Source organism: Pleuronectes platessa, chromosome 19 (assembly GCF_947347685.1).
Source record: "Pleuronectes platessa chromosome 19, fPlePla1.1, whole genome shotgun sequence".
Classification (NCBI taxonomy): Eukaryota; Metazoa; Chordata; class Actinopteri; order Pleuronectiformes; family Pleuronectidae; genus Pleuronectes; species Pleuronectes platessa.
This window is the reverse complement of record NC_070644.1, coordinates 11,331,227-11,354,070: the sequence shown is the minus strand read 5'-3', so window position 1 is coordinate 11,354,070 and position 22,844 is coordinate 11,331,227. Positions and strand designations below refer to the sequence as shown.

Sequence of the window (22,844 nt, the reverse complement as noted above, 5' to 3'; positions counted from 1 at the left end):
AATTTGGCTGAATACCCAATCACCAGAAATTCCAGGACCGCTGCAATGTCTCTCTTGAATCATTGCTCTACCCATTTACGGTGTTATTTCAAGAACTTTTCAGTTTCATTGTTTGACCCGCCCACGTTTATGTCCCCATCGGAACTGGTTGTTTCCAGATATTTTACGGGCCTCTGCTTACAGCTAACCTCACAAGTTATTTAATCACAAAATAAAAAGGACTAGTACAGCTTTTTAAACATACAACAAAGTTCAACAAAATAATATCAAGGCAACCAACCAAACTAAAGGTACATCAAGGGACGCAAGACATATGGAATCAATGGGTTATAAATACTACTCTAAAAGCTTGCACCTGCAGCTTTTATAGTAGGGAGGTTTTTCAGAGTTTGGGTGACACAGCGGCAACAGACGGTTGCCTCTTTATTTTTATGTTTCAACGCCAGAACAGCTACGACATGGGGGGGACCTTGCCTTTCTTGTTGTGGACAAATATGCAATTAATAAAGTGGACCTACAAAAAGGTCACCAGTAAAAGCACTGTTTCAGCATCTGATTAACCAAATAAAGTGGGACTTGAAGTACTAACGATACACAAAAAGGTTTTACAACCCCTCAGTTTTAGTTGTTGCATAAATTAAATTAAATATTAGTTCCAACAGGGTTGTAGAAGTCTCCACGGATGCATTAAATCACATCCTGTCAAGTTCATCTGGTAACTGTGATGGTCTAACCCTTCCCTACAGTATTGTCCTCATAATGAATCCAATGGCGTATTAACACAGTTTGTTCCAGTTGGTAATCAACAGACTTTGTAATTTAAAATAAGTTGGTTTACCTGTAGGAATTGTTTGCAGTATCTTTCAAGGCCTAATTAACTTCCATTGCTGCAGGAACCTAGTAATTTAAAAAATGTGTTATCCTTGAAAAAGGCTGTTTTTCATCAATTTACATGAACTTGCAGCTTTTGGGAATTTTTCTTTCTTCTTTTTTTTTGCTTTGGCCAATTTACTGCTTACTGCGTTTAAGGTTATTCACTGGAGACTAACTGCTTAAAGCTTTTTAATGAAAACTGAGGTGTTATTAAACGTTTATTTGATAGTAGTGTAGTAGGTTTTCAAATTTCAAATTTGATGCTTCAAAATGATAAACGTTGCAGCTTTGCTGATGTTTTCACCAACATGCAGAAGAAACTTTGACATCTAGATAGAGAAACAAACATTTTTACACATGGGCATGAAAAGCTTACATATTAATCACTGCCAAAAAGGTATTTTAAGCTTTAATATAAGCATTTATATATATTTTTTTCCCCCTGTGACACATTCAATGGCTTTCAAAACAATTTGCATCCAGCATTATGTTCCCTCTCTTTTCATCTGTCTTTTTGTTGGATGGAATCAAGTGAGAGAATAAAATAAAAACATATAAATGGAACATCTTTTTCCATGTAGGTACTAAGTGAGCCATGGATGAGCTTCATGTTGTATGTCTACCTCAGGGAAGTGTATGGCTTTAAGTTGTCTTGCAAATGTGCCTGAACAATGAATGTTTACATTTTGCTCTTGGTGCTGGAAAGCTCCACGAATCAGCAGTCACAACATGTACATTTTGCAAAGCTGTACAAAATAGCATTGATTGTTAAATCTTCAGACCACAATATTGCACTCACGCACCAGGAGGTACTGCCTTGTGAAAAAACACAGCTGGAATTTCAAACACGGGAAGAAGCGATCCAAATGCGAGATTCAGCTCAGACTGGAGTCAATCTCAAATGACACATTCAATTAACGAACAGCAATAAGCATCAAGCCAAAAAAAGGTATGCGCACACTTGCACACTCACATACGCAAACATTCACCCACATATATATGTATATATAAACAGCTGGCTTTTTGTTATTTGACATGACTATCCATTACTGCCCTGCTGTGTGCCTTATGTGTCAGAACAATGACGGAGTGGCCTCATAACTCACAAAGAGCAATGCAGACGCACTGTGGGTTTGAGATGTAATAAAGAGTCTATAATTAATTTGTTGACTACTTACTCACTAGGGCTATTTAATCCTTACAATGTATATAAACATCTTTGATATTAAACTGTCGGAAATATTTTGCACATTAGCTGAAATAAAAGGATATCTGGACTGCCCTTTGTGTTATGTCATTATTCCTTTAAAAATGTTAAATGTTTTTTTCTTCTTTTTTTTGTTCCCCCAGTTAAGAATGGCAGTTTCAGATATAACCTTTGATCCCTCAGACTAAAATCAAGGCCTCTTTTTCACCAGTACATACATTTTTATATTTCTTTTTTCTCTCTCGCTCTTTATAGTTCATTAAGGGAATGACAGACATGCTGGGACAAATATGATACAGTCCTTAGAGTTGTTCCACGAATCTTCTTCATCTTCCTGAAATGCTTTTCATCACTGCCTTTTCCTTTTTTTCTCTTTAAGAATTATGTTTACAAAGTTAATAGTACATCAAAAGGCAGAAAAGGTCCAAAAATGAGAAAATCAAGATTAATATCCCTCCGTAGTTCTTCTGTCGGGCGTTTGTGTGTTGAGCTTGCCGTCCTTCTGTCCATGCCACTGGGTTCAACAGAGTTTCGCAGTCAGGTGATCCGACTGTTTTAGTATTTCTGTGCTGTACATGTCCAAGGCATGATTAACTCGAATCATCTCGCTGTTGTTGAGCTTGAGCCGATGCTTCAGCATACAAGAGAAGAGGTCCAGCTGGGGTTTGCCAGGAGCAGACGGAGGGGCAAGGCGGTTAATCCGATCCCTAATGTCCAGGAGCAGGAGCATGACAGATGAGGATGAGTAGAACTGAGTTCCTTGTGTGTACGACTGGTTGACCTGCTGCACAGCACTGCGGAGCAGGTCGGCATTAAAACGCAGGCTGTAGCCGAAAACTTGGATATCAGATATTTTGATGTAGATCTGCCGTTTGTTCGGGTCGGCGAGATCCACCGGACCCTGGCCCGTGTCGTTGCGTAGACCCGTCGGGATCTTAGCGCGGCTACGCAGGTAGATGTGCACCGTCTCAAAGAAGGTCTTCCACCGGTTGCCCAGCAGGAGAGTCCAGTTGAAGCACTGGGAGTTCTGCAGTCGTACCTTTTCCCAGCGCGGGTAGCCGTGTTCCCCGAAGGGCATGCTCCAGCCCTCCGAGTGACTGCCACTGAATGGGTTGACGTAAACAAAGAACATGGGATCAATGCTGCTATTTCGCATCTGGCAGATCTTCATCGAGAGGCCGATTATCATGTGGAGGTAGTCCATCCGGTTTTTGTTGCTTTTCAGGGTCAGGGACATGCGCTTACGCCACCGGGGGTCAAAGAATGTCTCCAGGCGGATCTCGTTACTGATGAACGTGGTGTGAATGTACAGCCGTGAATCCATCTTCTGCAGCAGGTATTTGAGCTCCAGGTCCTGAAAGTCCAAATCGGTTTCGAAGCTGATGAACTGCTCACTGCGCTCTGAGTCCACGTTCTGGGGCTCACATCGGCCGCGGTACAACTTGTAGCCCTTGTTGCAGGAGCCACATTGCGAGATGTTGGCCAGGCTGCACATAGCACAGCTGTTGTTGCCGCCGATGACACACGGGATGGGTCTCAGGCACAGGGTGACGCCTGTGTGGCACACGCATGTCCTCTGGCTCTCCAGGAAGGTCCCCCAGAACCCGTTCTCATTGCAGTAGAGGAAGGACTGAACCCTGTTGAGCCACTGCATCACAGACCTAGAGAGACACAACAGAAAAAAATACATAAATACATTATTGCTGTTAAACCTCCCATGGCTTACTGGGTTTTTTTCCCCCCAGAAGGTCTTTGATTTTGATTAATTTTAGACACTGTGATGAACGGTTTGTGATGACAGCTAACTTATCACAGTGGAAGCTTGGTTTTAATTGTGTCGTATTATCTCCAAGTGTTAACAAGGTGTCTTAACCACACTGAAATGAATCAACACCGCTGACAAGAGAATGAAAATAAATGACCCGCGTTGTTTACAAGAGGCACAGTTAGATGATAGATAGATGGATAGATTATTAATTAAATCAGATAGATAATTAAAAAAAGTTGTCTTTATTGACCACAGCCATTGTGTTCGTAGAAAAAAAATTAAGCAATCACTTGGAATTAAAAAGAGGTCGAACACCATCCAGCATCAGTATCCTCAAACAACTGCTTCCACTGCAGACGAGCCCTGCAACACGATTAGAGGTATTTGGGATCATTCTTCTGATAGAACTGCTTCAGGTTTGTACTTTTTGGATGTGTGGCCTAAACACAGTCATTCCACAGCGTCTCTATTATCGGTTTAGGTCTGGGCTGCGACAGAAGGACTCTAACAGGTGGATTTTCTTGATGACACTTCCTTCATCCTGACAGTCGTGGTCCTTCAGCATCACGCAGCTTTCATTATGCTTTAACTGACAGAGAGCCACCGCTAACCATGTCTTGTTAGATGTCAGATACCTTAATAACTTGAACTCTGGAATTAATTTCACTTGTACAAGCCCGGAGGCAGCAAAGCAGCCCCGAATCATGGTGGGATGATGTTTTCATACTGGTATGCGGTTCCCTTTTTACCTCTTACCCCTGACATATGGTCCTATTTTTTTCTTTCTGTACAATTCATCAGTCCACAAAACATTTTCCCAGACGCATTTGTGAGTGTGAAATTACTCTGGCAATCATTTTTTTTTTTCTTTTGAAGAAAAGTGGCTGCTAGAATAATGTCCCACCGAGGACACCATACAACCATGTACCATGATTTGCATATCAACAGGGATTGAGTGACTCGGACGAGTGTTCTGCAGAAGCACGGTGGTGGAACATGGCGGACTCTGTGGAGGAGGACTTGCTTCATGATGCAGCTACAAAGGCCTCACTCTGGGGTAATGACATATACAATTCACCCCGGACATTTGAGCCTTGACATTTCTCTGGGTTTCATTTTTTTTTTCTTTCCACACTGAATCCTTCTCCTCTGGGCCTCCCTTAGCTGCACAGTCTCTTGTAGGGGAACAAGCCGCAGAAATATATCATCTCAATTTCGACATCTCAACATCTGCGAGAGGATTTTAAAATTTAAAATTTCCAGCTTCGTTTAAATCAACAGTTTCTTGATCCTGCATTCTGGGATCTCTTCTTTGTGAGACATAATTCACATCAGGCGATTACTTTTCTTTAAACTCAAAATGTAGTAGACCTCTTTGATGAGCCAGACAAACACAAGTCCAATCCGGTTGTATTGGAATGGACTGCCAGTTTACACCTATGTTTTTATAGAGGTTAAGGGAATAGAGGTTCATAGATTTATACCCTAAAGGTTAAATATTCAAAGATTAAGAATGAAACGATCTGTGTGTTATTAGTCACAAACATTGTGTTTGTTTATTATTGGAGCTTATATGTAAATCTAATCATATTGGAAGACACATTAATAAGTAAATGAAGGTCATTTCAAGGGGGTCACTTACTTTTTCATGCGACTGTATTTTAAAAACATCTAGTCGGGATCGTGAACAGGGTAATTTCTCTCCTTCAAGAGAGGAGTTCAGTTATTTCACTCAAGTGGAAGGCATTACTTGTTATTCCTACCATGTCTCCTTATTTCCCCTAAGGCATCTTTTCTTGTCATCCTGACAGTATTGGAACTTCTTTTTCTGACTATAGGAGATTAATTTGGAATCCTGATTTTTTTCAGGGGAGAGGGACGGTCAAGGTCAGCTTGACATGTTAATGAACCTTAGCATTAACTATGATGGATGACGTTGCATTCTCAGTAGGCCACTGAGCCCTCAAGCTACACCCAGAATGAGCCTAGAACAGATCACCTATAGAGGACAATGGAAACACATTGTTTGATCCTGGATTCACAATGTGGGGGGGGAATTAAAGGTGTGCCGTAGATTCCATGATCCCATATTCCCACACATTCACATGACCTGCATATACTTAATAATAACAAGTATGTTTCTTTATTCAACCTCACAAAGCACATTTACAAATAAGTCTTGAATGGCTAGAAATCGTTTGAGTGCTGAAGAATGATGGAAAATAATAAAGATTGAAATAGAATTCCATTAAATATAATTTGGAGCAAATCAGATACAACCCATGGACATGAAATAGCAAACCAACACCAGCAGATGTGTCAGAGCCTTGTGTTCATGGTCACAGGAATAAACATGTGATGAAATTTACTGGGGTATCATGTTTTTCAGTGTAAAACCTGGTCTGAGTGTAGGCTGATTAGAAATCCTTGGTTGGGTCTCGAAAAATATATTGGTTTGGGTTAAAAAAAAGAATGTTCTTCTATTCATGAAAACAAACACGAGTTTAAAGCTGTGGAAATGCAGGCGTCTTTACACAAGGCCAATTGACTTCTTCCTTTGAAGGTAGATTTACAAGAAAACACAAATTTACAAGAATAAACACCTGAAGATCTGAGTCATATAAATACACAAGAAAAGCCACTGTAGTGGACAGTTGAAATGATATTGCTGGTTACATCCATCCACCTAATTGGGATTTACAATTTTCTGTGAGGAACCTTTATATCCCTGAGCTCCGAGATCACCCCGTGTTCCACTCTGTCATGCCCAGCACACAGCGCCCCCTCTCCATAACCAGCTCATCTCCACCCATCTCCAGCTTCACTCAACCCCCTGCCTCGGCAGTCTGCTCCCCAACTCATCCTCCTGCTGGTCGCTCCTCCAACCCCACTCACTGCCCAGCCTCCATCGCCTGCTCTGCTCATTCCCCAGCTGACTGGTCAGCCGTCCAGTCCCACTCACAGCTCAGCCCTCTTTGGCTCCGTCCTACAAAAAACAGGCCATTTGCTCTGTGGCCTCACACTTCGACTGCCAGAACCCTCATCTCTGCAATAAATCTGCTCTGCATTCAGGAGATCGCTAATATATATACTAGGCTAAACTAAGAAGTATTAAATCCTACAGCAAAGTCTTCTAATTTCATCATGTCCCCCACTGCAGGTGTTTCAATTGACAAAAACTGTTTAATTTTTAAGCAAATCTAAGAGAAAAAATAACATGTTCTACTGGTAAATGTTTAATTTTTGAATAGGAGTTTTATTTTATTGCAATAATACACCCATTTCCAGGTGTGTTTTTTTCGATTCACATACACACTGGCATACAAACTAGAATATCAAATGCCACATTAAATATTTCAAGTAGAAATATAATCACTGAACATCTAAACTTTTGCTGCATATTATTTGCAGCATGAATAAATTTGTATCCAGTGATGAATCATTGTTGTTAGATTCTAAAGAATGTAACTTTATATAAAATCATTTCAAGGTGTTATTTATCTCTAAGAGATGAAGGTAAATTTCTCTAATACTCTTTTAGCCATTTCCTTAATTTTGTGTGCTTCATATTTCCAACTCTCTCACTGGCTAAATGTATGTTTATCAAGAGTCGTCACACGTCTCTGTATATTACATCTAATGAATGAGAAACAGTATGGTGGTGATAATAGAATCTAGTTTAATATTTGTCCGAGAGTTTGGTTTCTCTTTCTCTAAATAGCTCAGTGATTAAAGTGTGTATTTTCTCTCTGTGAATACCTGCTTTGAGTGTCCTTTGAGTGCAATTGTCTGTAGAGTTATGTTATTGTCAATGTGGCCTTTTTCCTACACAAGAAAGACTTTATCAGATAGAAAGAGCAACATCTTGGCTGTATGCTTTGGCTTTTGTTTGACATGCACACAAGCCTGAAGTCATCCTTCTGAGGCCAGAAGCATGAGAGTTGGCAAACCGCAAACTATAAACTTTTCCCAGACATGTTTGTTCTTGTGTTCTTGCCGAAGGTCCACGTGATAATTTCAACACTGCAACACAGTCGCCCTCTGATTTCCACCCTTTGTTTGTTCAGTTGCAGACTGGATATATACTGCACCTTTGCGTGGACCTTCTATTTCTAGTGCCTGTTTGCTTCTGTGCACTTGTGTGCCGGTATCTGCTTGCGGCTCCTCCTACGAGAAGAAATGTCTTAATCTCTTGGTGCAGGCCTGTATTTGTGATTTTACTTCACATTGCAGTGCTGCAGTTTGGTCCACAGTGTCTTCAGAGAGATGGCTGGATCCTGTTATCTTTCCCCAGCACGTGTTTGCTGCCCACTACGGCATGAATATAAGATTAGCTACAAAGTAGAAACCTGTCGGGTACACTGGGTTGACTATATACCCTGGTGAAAGATTGAAATCGTAGCACTGCCAACAATAACTTTTACTATTGTTGGGCCAGAGCCCAGCGGGGGGCCCCCAGACACTGGAGCCGAGAGGAACAAAGGGTTGTTAAACTTTGGGCGGGAAAACATCCTCCTGCAGGCTCAAGAATCTCCCCCTGGTGGTGGAAAAATGTCCTGGGGTTTTCCCAGAAACCCCTGCTCAGTTCCAAGCCCCGCCCACTCAGATCCATCTCTGACACTCAATTGGCTTAAAGCCAGCATCATCCTATGACCAACTCCTCAAGGAGGAGGACCTCTCAGGTAGAACAAAACCACTGAGACATCAATAATCGCAGCCATTTTACCCTGCTCTGAAGACAACACCAGGCCCCCTTCGGGGCCTCCCAGCTGATTTAGTTGCTAAAAGGGGGCAACCTTAACTTTTAGTTTATCAGCCATTTCTTTCATTTCTTTTATTTCTTTATTCAGTCGACGTTTTTATTTTCAAAAGGACTTTTGCTCTTTTAACTTGAAAAGACCAAACAGGAAATTGCACGCAGAACAATTTTAGACTGTTCCACTTTCCCCACGGACTTTTCTTTTCCCAACGATCTACAAACGGCTTCCACAGCCGTCCCCTGCAGAAGCGCGAGATTCATTCCGCTGAGGAGCACGAGCTCCACATCCCTGAAGAAGAGACGATGTTTCATCCCGTAGAGGAGCAAGACGAATCCGTTCCTATTCGGCCCAGCCGACGCCGCTGCAACCAAGGAACCAGCGCCACCGAGCTTGAGAGGCCACGATCATTCACTGGACTTCTGGAAAATCCGCGCGCCACGCGCAAGCAACACCGCGAAGGTCACAGTAAGAGGCTTTATTGTCTGGGCAGATGTTAATCTAATACGTAGCGTATTGTTTTAATACTTGAACGTATTTGTTTTGTATGAGACCGCCGAGTCTCTAATGTTTAGCGGCGACTCGCCACTTCCGGTTTCCGGTTACGGCCTTGTGCCACAGTTTTTACACGCCGTGAGCAGCGTCTCCAGCTCACTGTGACCGTTTGAACAACTTTAAAGAGACTTTACCGGTCAAACCTCAGCACACAACGCCACTTGGGTGCTGAGTGGTAAAGTAAATGTAACTTGTCTCTGACGGTGCTTTTAAGAGCTTTGCTCTCTCCTTGTATGCTCTCTCTCTCTCCTTCTAAACCGACCTATACACACATCCGATCTGTATTTAGAATACAGTTCATGTAACATAGTTAAATCTATATTCAGAGAGGCTTGACACATCTGGAAGCCATGCGGCCGAACGCCAAAGCAGAGCCAAAGAATTCTCTTTGTCTGAAAATCCCTTGGTGTAATTCATGTGACGACCACCAGTGTGAGCTCCGGCCACATGGTGTCATTAACATAGACTCCATTTTGAATAACGCAAGTTAAACCACCATTTTGAATCTATTATTGCCACGCCTCCTCTCTCCCTCTCCTCCCATTCTGGCTCTAAATTCATAACGGCTCCGCCATCTTGTTTTGTAGTCAATCCGCCATTTTGAGAGTTTTTAGGCCTTGATTCCACGAATCATGATCGGCCGCCATCTTAGATGTGACGTCACCAAGTGACTGCGTCATCGCCACGCCCCCTTCTTTTTCTCTCTCTCTCGCTCTCTCACACACACACACCCACACAGACACACCCATACAGACACAGAGACACATTGGTAGACACAGACAGATACACACACACACAGATACACATAGATGAATACATGTGTTTCTCTAAATTGTGATAAGCGGCTGCTGTTGTTATCTTTGAAATATGGGAGTTTGTTAAAATGATGAATCATTAAATAACACTAACTTTATTTCACATGCATACACATAGACACACACACACAGAGAGACACTTTGACACAGACACACACACACACACCGAGACAGGCATACATAGGTAGACCGCCGGTTTTACATGTATTTTCTGAATTGTGATAAGTGCTGCTGCTGTGTTTATCTTTGAAATATCGGAGCTTGTTAAAATGATGAATCATTGAATAACATTATAACTTTATTTCCCCTTTTTAATAAATGCTTTTGTAATTAAAGTATCTGTAGTCTGTGATTATTTGTGCATATGTATGTGATTGCAGCTGGATTATGATTGCCTGTGCTCGAACTTAGAAGCCTTCACTGTTAATTAAATAATTATTAATATTAAATATTGAGATTATTGATTTGACATTTATCATTATGAGACTGATATTTATAGATTGTATCATTGGTCCCTGGTGCCCCGCGACAATAAGCAATGATTACAGATTTGTATTATTCTTAATTGATAATTTTATTGTTTTCATTAATTATTTTAACTATTATTAATGGATAACCGTATCATTTCTAATTAAATGTGTTACATTTCTTAATTAATAGCTTTATCATTTTTGATTATTTTTAAGAAATAATTGTTATTTTAATAATCATATTTCATGATTATTAATAATTAGCCAACGTCAAATCTACTACTACTATTGCACAACACTATCATAAATGTGATTATTACTGTTTTCAGGGGAACTGTGATCACACCTCTCGCCTTCTTTTGCAGTTTTGTTTTGATCAGTCACGGAGGAGGCAGAGCAGCCACAGCAGGGGCAGCGAACCTTCCTCCTCGTGTTTCGAGCTATGAACCCTCGCTTCTTTTGCCATCACTTGCTATTCTTACACTAGCTAGTTGGTCAATGCTTTAGCACAGTTTGTTCATGGGTGCTGTCATAATATTATCTGAGAGAGTAGGCATTCGTTTTACATCAATGGCAAAACAGAAACTGCTGTCTCCAGTTGACACAAACCAGCTCTTTCCTCACAACTGACCTTTATATTTCCTCCGGTGGCCACAAACTGCTTTGCTTTTGACCTCCTGGTTATTTTTCAGCTGTTGGTACTGATAAATTAGATCAGATCTGGAGCACATAGGCTTAGTTGTCCCTAGGACATAGTTGTCCCAGCCTTCAGCGAGGCTCTCTCTCAACCCTGCCAGCAACCTCTCTCCATTTAGTTTGGCCTTTGGTTTGGTTCTACCTGTTACAAGGTAGATTAGTTCCAGGGGAGAGGCCAGACTGAGAGTGATTCAGTGTAGAGCTGCTGCTTTTTCATGTCAAAAGAGGGGGTTGGGGCATGTGATTAGGATGCCTTTTAGGTGCCTTCCACTGGAGGTCTTCCAGGCACATCCAACTGTTTGGAGGCCTCAGGGAAGAGCAAGCAGATGCTGGAGAGATTATATATCTCATCTGGCCTAGAAAAGCCTCGGGGTCCCCCAAAGGGGGCTGTTGCTCGGGATAGGAACGCCTGGACTGCTTTGCTTGACCTGCCGGTACCGTGACCCAAACATGGAGGGGGAACAGAAAAATGGATGGATTGATAGATCTCTTGGTCGTGACAAACTGTATCTGAAATAATTCAGGATATTGAAGATAACTTTTGTTGAAAAAAATTAATAATTGCAATCGGATTTTTTTAACAGGTGCCTCACAGTTCAAACTATTCCCATCATTTTTTATTAGCTTTTCATTATTGCATTGGACACCGGCCCAGTCATTATGATCCTTCCACTGATTTTGATAACTGTGGAAATCTCCATTCTGAAATATTGTTCATAAACACATTTTATCAAATCAATGCCTCCATCAATAAGCTATTTGAGTGCACCATGCAAACAGTTTTAGTTTGCCTTGTTTTTGTTATCTTAAGCAATGGTTTTGCTGATATTTGCCATAGGAGATTTAATGAAAACACACTGGAATGGAAGCTGTTTGTTTTCACTGTTTGTTTGTAATGGGGTATCAGACAGCCCTGGTTTTCATATAACATGCATCATAGCTCCTTCTCATTCAGGCGCAAGGAAAAAGAAAAGCTGAAAAGAGAACAACAGAGCAGGAGAACAGCAGCTTCCATTAGAGGAAAACGGAAAAAGCCGCCCCTTTACATTGATGATTCTATGTGTGGGGATCGCTATAGTGTGAGGCGGAATGAATATATGTATAAGCAAAGATTGCGATAAAAAGTTAGAACTTTAATGGTAAACATAAGCAGTGCCACGTCAAAATCAATATAAATTAGGGCAAAGCAGTTAATCATATGGAGGGTACACTCATATTTGTAAATATGCCTTTGAACATGAATAATTAATGGTTGCAAATTACTTGGCTGGGAGTGATGCTACTTCATATCTGTCACTATTAATCATTTATACCAAAGACAAACTGCTATGTTCATTCTTCTTGAAGCGAGCTGCCATACTCATTACAGGAAATGCAAGAGCAAAGCCAATATATCTCACGTAATAAGATTCCGCATGCTTATTGCGGTGAGTGCTCACCACGGAGAATTTACAATGCTTTTTAATGACTGGATACCTAGTGCTGAGGTAAAGCTCGAAAAAACCGGGAGGTGACACGTATTTGTTATTATAGACAATGCATCTAGGTGCCTGACTTTCATTAGCTGATGTAAATATGTTTATTGACTGAACTTATTTAATATACAGCGGTGAGAGGGCAACGTGATTTAAGACTTAAAATCTTTTTTGGATAAGTATAACTTGATTGCCCCCTGTTTACATCATAATAATTGCACTCAGTAATAAGAAACTTTCCCTGGTTCCATATCGCATCCATAATTTAATTAAGCTAAAACCTGCTTTGAGTGGCATAATATGGATGCGCTGCTAAGGCTGCATGTAGGAATTAAAATAAGAGTAAAGAGGACCAGTTGTTCTGGGAATGCATTGTTATTATTATTATAATAATTAATACAGTTTATCTATTGATAATTATAGTATTAATTAGTTAGGAATATACTTTACCTTTACTTATATTCAAAGTTATACCTGCACCGAGGGTGTGTGCCAAGTTTGAAATGTATTATTAAGTAGCTTCTATGAGACTCAAATTATACAAATCCTTAAAAAAGAACCTGTTCTTAACTAGCTTGCCAAAGCAACCAAGCCTTAGCAAAAGAGATTCTTATTACCTTTCCTGCGCATTTGAAAAGACTGAACCCCTGTTGTGCCACTGAGCCGCCACATCCCTTTGATAAAGTATCAGCCTTTTTTCGAAAAGTTTCAACTTCTAGTGATCTTTCTTTGTATGTGTATTATTTGTAGTACAAAAACGGATATACATTAGTATATCATCTGTCTTATCTTGGCTACTTAGATCCCTCGTCTGACCTGAGGATTTATCCCTACCCCCTTAAATGCACTGGAATATCACAGAGTTTTCAGGAAACATCCTGATATAGCATCATTCTGAATGGCACTGAAGTCCATAACACGTAAAGGTTGGAGGAAGATGGTACGAACCCTTGGGAGCTACTTTGTTTCCCACATGTTGATGTCACACAGTCGCAGAGTGTGAAAATCTGGGCTGTGTCTGTGAGCTAAGCTGCGATCCAAGTGACCCCTGGAGCTTTATCATGCACAGCTCTGAGGATTCCTCCCAGTAGAAGAGCCTGAATGGTGCTAAAACCACCAAGTCAGTGAGCATGATTCTCACAGTGACTCTCCAGGTGGGAGTATGTACAGAATAGCATGTGGGGGACAACGTCATCCTACCCATTGTCAGCTTGATGTATGAACGGGAGGGGATCCAAATGGTCTCTCACGAGGGAGCCGGCCTGCTGTCACTTAGAACCCTGGTGTGCCCATTCTTGGCCACTGGGGCCAGGCAAGATGTTTTTCACAGCATCATCAGGCAGTCTCACTGACAGGTGGAAAATGTGCTAGAAGGCCTCCCTGAGGTGTTTGGCAAACACCTTCAAAAGGCTTGGGCTGATGCTTTATGGGCCTTCAGCTTTGCTTCAATTCCCTCATCCTGTGATCGGCTCTTATAGACTGCCCAGAGGAGAGGTGAGGGCTGGAGTCCCTGTTGGCGCCGGGGGTGGGGGTGCATTTTCTCTTGAATCAGGGGGAGAGGCAGGTGAGCAGGTAATGGAATGATATCATTACTGACTGACGAGATGGAGTGGGGGCACCCTTTAACATCGTAACTATCCAGTTAAATACTGGGTAGATACCATTAGCTCTCATGCAACAAGACATAACCAGGGTTTCATGAGCCTTGGGAAGCCACGAAATGATATTTTGGACACCGAGCTACACTCATTTCAAAACACAAGAGTATACCTGCATAGTGGAAGGAACATTATCTAGGAACCCCTGCAGAGCTATAGACCACTTATTCCCACTCAGGCTTGTATGCACAGTGTGTTCACATGCACACAGAGGTGATGAAAACAAATAAATCCTCAATCCGATGCAAAACTGTCTCTCACACAAGCAAGCAAATAAACACGGCGCTCTTATTTCCAGTGCCATCAGGCATCCTTGATGTGTACTCCATGGAAGAGGGAGCACATACTGTGGCTTTTTGATAACACTTCAGCACAAACCTTTGTTAACTCTCACACACAAGTGTGGGTGTGCTCCTACTTTTCCGTCGGTGACAGTAGCTCATTTTCAAACCACTCAAATTAATATTTTACAGATGGTGATTCCATTAATACGGTGGCAAACCCTACATTGCACCGTTTTAAGTGTGTTCCAGTCGGAGGCAAGGAACTTTGCATATTTTGTGAGGTGTTTTCAGATTTTTGTTTCTGATCTCAGAGAGTGGAAGGGGAAATTCCAGGCTTTTCAGGCAGTGCTGACACCAGGGTACATCTGCAGCAAGGCTCTTAAGCTGCAACTGCAGTGGGTGGTGACAGATGTGTGCAATGACCTATCAAGAAAACTCCCACAGCAACATTTTCTTCTCAGACTTCAACGCGAAACACAAGAGTGAGCAAGAGTGCTTTGGGCATGTGCAAGCCTCAGCACTAAGTTGACTTGATGGACAGAAACAACAGACCCATAAGTTGAAATGTATAATGGATGACATCCTTACGGTTCATGCTTCATAAAGTAGCAATCAATATAAAACCCTAACATCCCCTCAGAGAGGAGTTCACTTGGATATCCCAAAATATCACGCTCAAAAACAGCACCCCTTGGTTTTTATTGCTAAATAAAATCCTCATCACATTTCCAGCATGAGGGGGGAGGTCGTGTTTCTACCCACCTCTCCCTAGGCATCTGGTGGTTGGGGTTGTGGTGACAACGGATGCTGAGGCCAAAAAGCTTGCGGGCAGTGCGCTGGATCTTGAGCCGCTGAATCTCCAGGGAACTCTGGAGCAGCCTGTATCTGGCTTGCAGGTCCCAGTCGCTGCCCCAGAGGAGATGCACACTGCTGATGGGCAGGAAGTGAGTGGAGGGCAGCCTCTTCAGGAAGGACTTGAACTCATCTGGAGGACAAATAGAGACAGAGATGGAAGGAGTGAGCAGATTGCAAAATAGAGTTTATTATTAAATAATAAAATCTGTTTTCAGACTTGGCCAGACTGATAAGTCAAATAAGATGAGACAAAAAGTGACTGGGCTAGTTTAGGTATTTTAACAGATCAGAAGGAACCTTTAATATTAACTGATATAAGAGGAAACAATTGGTTTAATCCATAGCTATAAACTTGGATATCTTATCGAGGAGTTTCCCTCATGTCTGTTGGATTGGTTGCTAAGAATACATTCTGTCAACTGAACCCGTTTTCAGACAGGACATCCGAAAGGGCGCCAGAGAATTGGGTCAGTACTTTCTCCAGAGTTTTCCAAAATGAAGCTCAGACACGTTCACAACAGCAAGAAATCCTTGACAGGATTCAGGTGAGGTGAGCGAGGGAGCAGATATTTCAAAAATAAAACAGAAAATTCACACAGGGAAGAGAGGAGACAATGTTATCAGAAAAGCATTTCAATGGAAGGATTTTTCCATGTGCTTCAATGTTATTGGTTTAGAAAATAAGGCCAGAAAAGTGTTGCAATTATCTTTTAATATCCACCTAACCAGCCTCCTGTTCGTTTTGAGACAAATAACATCGGTCTATGTTTCTAAATGTCAACGGTTGCTGTTATAAAATGTTAAACCTATCTGCGTCTGCTGTGAGAATATCAAAAGGGAAATGAGATCTCCCTGGCACAGTAAACATGATGATGATGGTAATTTGTGTTCCTCCAGTTTCCTCTGATCCTTTGTCCTTGTCCCCTCCCCGGAAAACCTCTGAGCCCATCTCCCTGACCCTGGTTTTTGATAAAGGTCAAATTTTCAGTAACAATGGACACGCAGGTGTTGGTAACTTCAATGGAAAACACGCAAGGATAAAACAAACTTTTATCTGGTTTGTTAATCAAATGAGTCATGACTCTCTGAGAAGCTCATTATCATCTCTGAGGATAGATCTAAGTGCATCATTAGAAATAAACAATTCGGCGCCTAAAGTGTCTCCTTAGCGATGTCAGTGGTTGAGATCGAGACAAAGTAATCTCGCACAAATGTAACCGTCTCTACTCCGGGTCCAAATGTTGTCTGAATACTGTCATGGTTTAGGTGATGCATGACTATACACTGATCCGCGCAATGGATTTAAACCCTTAGTACTGAATAAAACTGGGTTTGAAGGTAAAGATGACATAAATATTCTCGGAGTGAATGCAAAACTTCCTCGCATCCACGTCTCCGAATTCAAGACATGCAAAGACCTGTGCTGTATGCCAGTCCCCCCCCCCCCCCCCCCCCATTCCCCCTCCCCCTTCAGACCTCTCCAAGACAGTTTAACAGCATAAACCACAGAGCTGAGAACTCTTTTTCAGTCGCAGCTGAGAAATGTCAGGATTTCCTCCTCTCCGCTTCCAGGCATGTCAGGGCTCCCTTCCCCCTTTTCTTCAAAGAAGACAAATTCTCCTCCCATGTTTTGAACTTGCCATATTCTTCCACCCCGTTTTCAGAGATGTCAGGTAACGCCCTCGCCCTTTTCCTAGAAAAGCTGTGCGTCTTCGGCACCTTCAGAGTTGTCTGAGTCGCTCACCAAGGAAAACGGAAAAAATAAATCAATTTTCAAGTTATGCCCCCCAGTCCAGGTCAACGGTTGCCAAGTCCTTTTACACAAGCATCAAAGCCATCAGAGTTCTCCTCCTTGACATAGATTCCAAAGCGTCCACATACTCTCCTTGAATGACTCTCATCACAAGTCACCCAACACACCTTATCTAAAGATGACAGCCCTTCGTGGTGTAACTCCACTTTGCCCTTTGTGCCATTGTATGTCAATTTGTGGCTCTCAGACATCTAACCAGCAATCATCATATATAAAGTTTCCAGGACATATAACCTTTTCATTTGAATTTGAGTTGTAGGCCTATGTTATAATTGTAGCTGTTGGGTTTCTCTTTTACATTTTAATGTCTTGACCTTATTATGTTGTGATTTGGCCCTTACAATTTCACTGAATAGCTTTTACAGTTAAGTTCATTCATTTTCTTAACATTTTGTGAAGCACTTTGTAACCTTGTTTTGTGCTTTACAAATAAAGTTATTATAGTCAGATTTTCCTAAGAAACAGGGAATGGTATTCAACAGAACATCCAATCCAATCAATATTTCCCATATTATCTGTTGTAGTAGAAGATGTTGATATCAGTTGTGACAAATCAAATCACTTCTTTTCCTTCCTCTCAAAATGTAACTGACAAGGCCAGACGTTCTTTATCCCCAAGAGGAAACAGGAGTCTTTGTAGGGGTTGCACTGTACATGATCACCATGGGCAGCAGAAAAGCCTCTAAGCAATTTTTGCCCATCAGTGCTGACATTGCTAACACTGCATGGCGCATCCACATGGCTGAAAAAACATGTTGGTTTGATCATAGCGAGTCAGTGGAATACCAAGTAGGCTGAGGTGATAAAAGCGCCACCGTGCCGACATGCGTGACATGCTTTACATTAACAAAAAAGCTCTTCATGTCCGTTTGGTTAGTCCACAGCACATCTCTCTGCAGTGATCAAATTTAATAACAAAATGAAATTATTATTATTATTATTATTAGTGGAAATCACCCCTCTTTTTAAATGTTCTTATAGTATATCATATTTTAACATTTTGGATTCTGCTTTCACCCTTTGAATCAAGGAAACTGTGCTATCCTTTATCTAACCTCAAAAAACATGTTGTGCACTCAGGGACCTCTATGACTCACATTAACTTCCTTTCTATGGGACATAAATATATGTATCTGTTCTTGGCAGGTTTTATTGGGACAATTGTACATGCCATCAATAATAAATACAACAGCTGGGCACAGTCGTACTCTTTTTTTCACAGTGTCCAATATTCTACTGTGTCTTGTTGTATTTGCATCAACGGAAACAGACATACAGTAGTTGCCATGATATTCAAGCAGTGGGTCTAGGAAAGTAATCTGATTAGCCATCATTTCCTCTTTATGGACAAATCCATGCATCTAAATAATACAATAATTTGTCAGTGCATTCCAAAGAAGGCCCATAAGAGTGTTTCCTGATGGATTTTCCAAACATAAAACACTCACTGTGGTGGTTAGAGGAAACGGATGTTTACCATTGGACCGAGACAGAAAGCAAGCCCCCTTCTCTTTGGAGTAGGAATAGCAAAATTGCATTAGCCGCACTCCAATACACGTTGACCTTCACAATATGATATTTTGCAATAATACGGAAATTTCACGCTACTTTCTGAAGGGAAAATAAGGGAATTTGGGTTTCTATTAACTCCAGTAGTGAAGAAGAAAGGTCGCAGGGAAAAACGTATGAAAAGATTGTTAAGGGTCATCAAGCACGATAAACATTTAGGGACTCAAAGATTACTAACTGTCAGAACTCTGCATCTGTGCCCTTTAAAGGGGACATGTTATAATTTTTCAAAATGCCAAAACCTTTTCTAAAGGGAGCTTGTCCCGCCCACAAAAAACGCTGATCCAGAAGAACCTGTATTATCTGTACATCATTGTGATGTCATATCACAATGACCAGCGACTAGTCTGTCACGCCCCCAAAACAAAACCATGTAAAGTGAGATCAGACACTCTCAGCGGTTTAACAATCACAATACAGTGGTCCAGCTGGCCAATCAGAATAGACTGGGTTCTTCAGGGAGGGGATGACTTAAAGAGACAGGAGCTACAAGCAAGTGTTTCAGACAGAGGCTGAAAAGAGGAGCCTTAGCAATGGACAGTAAGAGGACAGTGAGGTTTTCTGAACTTTAGAGCATACAAAAACCAGGTAATTATTCAAATCAAAACTCTGGACCAGAATATGAGCATTCTATGTTCTCACTAATAATATGCTCTTAATTAATTAATATTGCTAAACGTGTCAAGAATTCTTCATTTCCAAAAAACCTATCACATATTATTTACATAATTATCATGATGTGCTAAATGGAAATTGGATGGGGTTCTAACTTACCAGAATTCTCAAAGTCTTTATAAGAGGTAGCCCATGACTCAGACATCCCCAGCAGGGTGTTCTCCATGATCTGGATGTCGGTGATGGGACAGTTGCATTGGGGATACTCCTCGGCGCATTGGCAGATGCACTGGTTGCTGCGGCAGACGTACTCGCCCTCTCCATTGCACATAATGTAGCTCAGGGCTGACTGGACAAATTTCTCCTGCAGGTATTCTGGGAAAATTACCTGAAGACCTGGAAAAGAGATAAGTGGGAGGTTTTAATCAGGCATAATGCATTCTTTATTGTTGTGATATGAAGTACAAGCTTAGAAAAAATGCAATGCCGCCCTTCCTCGTTTGTCTTGATGTTGGAAATCAGTGAATAATTAGAGACAAAAGAAATGCAGTGTTTACATGACTCAAACATACTAGAAATGAAACTCCTCTTTATAATTTAAAAAGATACAAGATCTAGTAGAGATGTGTATGAAAAATGTGCGGATGGCGAACTACAGCATGAGATGAAAAGTTTCTCCACCTATTCTTTTTCATTAAATGTACTTTACACTTAATAGAGTAAAAACAGCATCTCCACAATGGTATAATAAACACTTATGTGAGAAAAAAAGTTACTAGAATTGAAAAAAGAGGGTGCGAAATGGCTGGCTGCTCTTCAAAGATTGCTTTGAGTCATAAGCACTCATTCTGTACTTCTAAAAAGAAGCGCTTCGAAGCTCTGCTGTGTTCGACTCCAGTCGTTTCTGTCTGTGGTCACTCATGATGTGAAAGCAAAGTATAACAGTGATTGATGAGTGCTCTCCGGTGCCATGTTGGTTTATTCATTCACAGCGTTTGCGTACTCAACTTTGAAAGAACACATTCCATTCTCACCACTGACAAGGTACTTATAATATTTAAGGCCGATGCATATCTCACTGTGGGGATCTCATAAGTGAAGGTGGGTGAGCAGTAAAGGCGTTCTCCTCAGTCTGACCACAGATAAAATAAATCCTGAGCTCTACAAGCCACTGGATCGGAAAAGAACTAAACGGATTTTGTCCTTGTTGTATTAAACTGCATCTTGCGAGGCAATATTTTCTTAATGGGTTTACCTGTGCACAAACAGTGCTTCAGCAGAAAATATGCAACCAGGAGCCAGAACATAATATGTTATTGAATGATGAATGATTGCACTGTTTTTCTATTTCTCCCCCCCCACCCACATAGTATTTTCACCCAAAGGTGAAATCCATTTATACAAACACTCATGGAACAACATAATGTTGCTGAAATGAAAGGGAAAGTGAGGCTATAATTCACACTGCACGCATGAATTATTTTCCGGTTGGAGTCAAATTGTATCTGTTATTATGCACGTGGCAATTAATGCTGACGCACAACATACGCTAACCCGATAACAGTGGGTAATTTGAAAAGCGGATAGTAGTTTCAATACAATATGTGCCAATACCAGGCTCTGGAGCCAAAAGTACAACTTCAACATCTGCTGTCATGGCAACAGCCTTTAAAGAAAAGACTGTGTAATTAATCCTAGAATACTTGTCAATAGTATGGTCATTATCGCGATGTATAATCAAGGTCGTATCTGTGTAGAATAATGATGTAAATTACATTTACTGGAGAAAGAAACGTGCTCTTGAGTTCCCCGTGTGTGGCTGCCACAGAGGACGACCCTTCACACTTTCAACTCCCCTGCCACGAAGCAACCTTTCCCTCGTAAAGTCTCCTCTCATTTGAATAGCACCCGCTTCCCTTCTCCTCTACACCTCCTCAGAACCGCTGCCCATCAGCTCTGAGGGGGACGGACGGACGGAGGGATGCAGCGAGTAAAGGGAATGGATTGATCATGTCTGACCACAAAAGAGTTGGGTTGCACGGGGGCTTTTTCCTCCATCAGGCCTGTCTGCGGCCCCTGGATCCAATATTCATTTAGCTTGATGTATTCCTGGGCTTGAAACTTTAATGTGATTTGTGGGAGAATCCAGATGGCAAGTTCACGGATCAACGCGGCTCACTGACAGTGCTGGTGCCAGCGGCCGGGGTGCACAATAACACCAAAGTGCCTCAGCCCTCCCCTCTCTAGCCTCTGCTGTCTAACCATACCTCAGGGCCCCTACCCTCCCATCAAACACACACACAAACACACAGACACACACACACACACACAAACAGATTTTTTCTATTTTGAAATGAATGTGCTGGTGCTGGGAGATTGCAGAAGGAACCATTCGGGATGCTGACACTCAGGTCAGTACTATCAGTCTTGTGATCGCTTGTTTCCACTCTGTTCTTCCCACAGTGTTTCTGTCCCTTCGTTTTCAAAATGCTTCTCCCTCTCTCTCTCTCTCTCTCTCCATCTCTGCTTCCGTTCTATGCACACATCTCTTCTGTCTTACTTCATTACACTCACTCCTACTCCCGCCACACTCGTGCACATGCCCCCTCGACTCATCCCCCCATCATCCTTTGCCTCTCATTCACTCCATCAATCACGCTCCTCATTCGTGCTTCTTCCCCCCCCCCCCCCCCAATCCCCAACATTCTCCACTACTGGATATTCAATGTCTCGTCCGCCCACTCCAGTGTAGAAATGATGTCATGCAATAAAAGTAAATCCATCAACAATTGTTGGTGCGGCGGGGGGGAGGGGTGGAGAGAGCTGGAGTCCTCGGGGCCCAAAATGAATCGAGAAACTAATCAGAGTATAGAAACATTTATCTTTGTGACTTGTGGCTGTGTTTGTGCAGTAACATGTGAAAACTCTGAGGGTAACCGGACCATAAATCCACGGTTAATACGGGGCCGAGGCAGGTACGTGGTTGAGGAAAACACTAGGTGTTAGATTATCGTCATTAAGGAGCCGCTGATGAAACGAAAGGTGCATATTGGAATTCCCATGCAGCCATTTGATAACCTCCAACTTCATGCTCTGTCAGTGCACATAATTCCCTGCAACCCCTATGCCTGGCTTGCTCTAAATAAATAGCGCCTCAAAATGGCAGTTAATCTCCCTGCATACATCAGAAGGCTGATATATTTTCTTCACGTCTGTCGGAGGATATAGGCCCTCGAACATTCCGTGAATGCTAAAAAACTCTGCAATTGTGACTTTGCCTTTTCATTATGTCTTCCTGGAGAGCTCCATCCTTACATGGTGATAGATGGGGGGGGGGGGGGGGGGGGGAGATGAGGGCCACAACTGAGGCTTTTAACTGCCTTGGCAAGCAGTTGACTGCTTATTGCAATGCCACGCTCCGCCTCATAAGTTAC

The 22,844-nt window shown here is 41.9% G+C and overlaps 1 protein-coding gene across 1 annotated transcript in view; it reads right to left on the bottom strand.

The window, feature by feature from the left end:
- Positions 1–2,600: 2,600 nt before the first annotated feature.
- The window catches only part of brinp1 (bone morphogenetic protein/retinoic acid inducible neural-specific 1), an 82,843-nt gene continuing 62,599 nt past the window's right edge, over positions 2,601–22,844 (bottom strand). Inside the window, exons 5-7 of the mRNA XM_053411391.1 lie at positions 19,570–19,806; positions 15,321–15,543; positions 2,601–3,741 (exon numbers count right to left, since the gene is read on the bottom strand). Of these exons, the coding sequence (XP_053267366.1) occupies positions 2,601–3,741; positions 15,321–15,543; positions 19,570–19,806 (1,601 nt within the window). The remainder of the gene's footprint in view (positions 3,742–15,320; positions 15,544–19,569; positions 19,807–22,844) is intronic.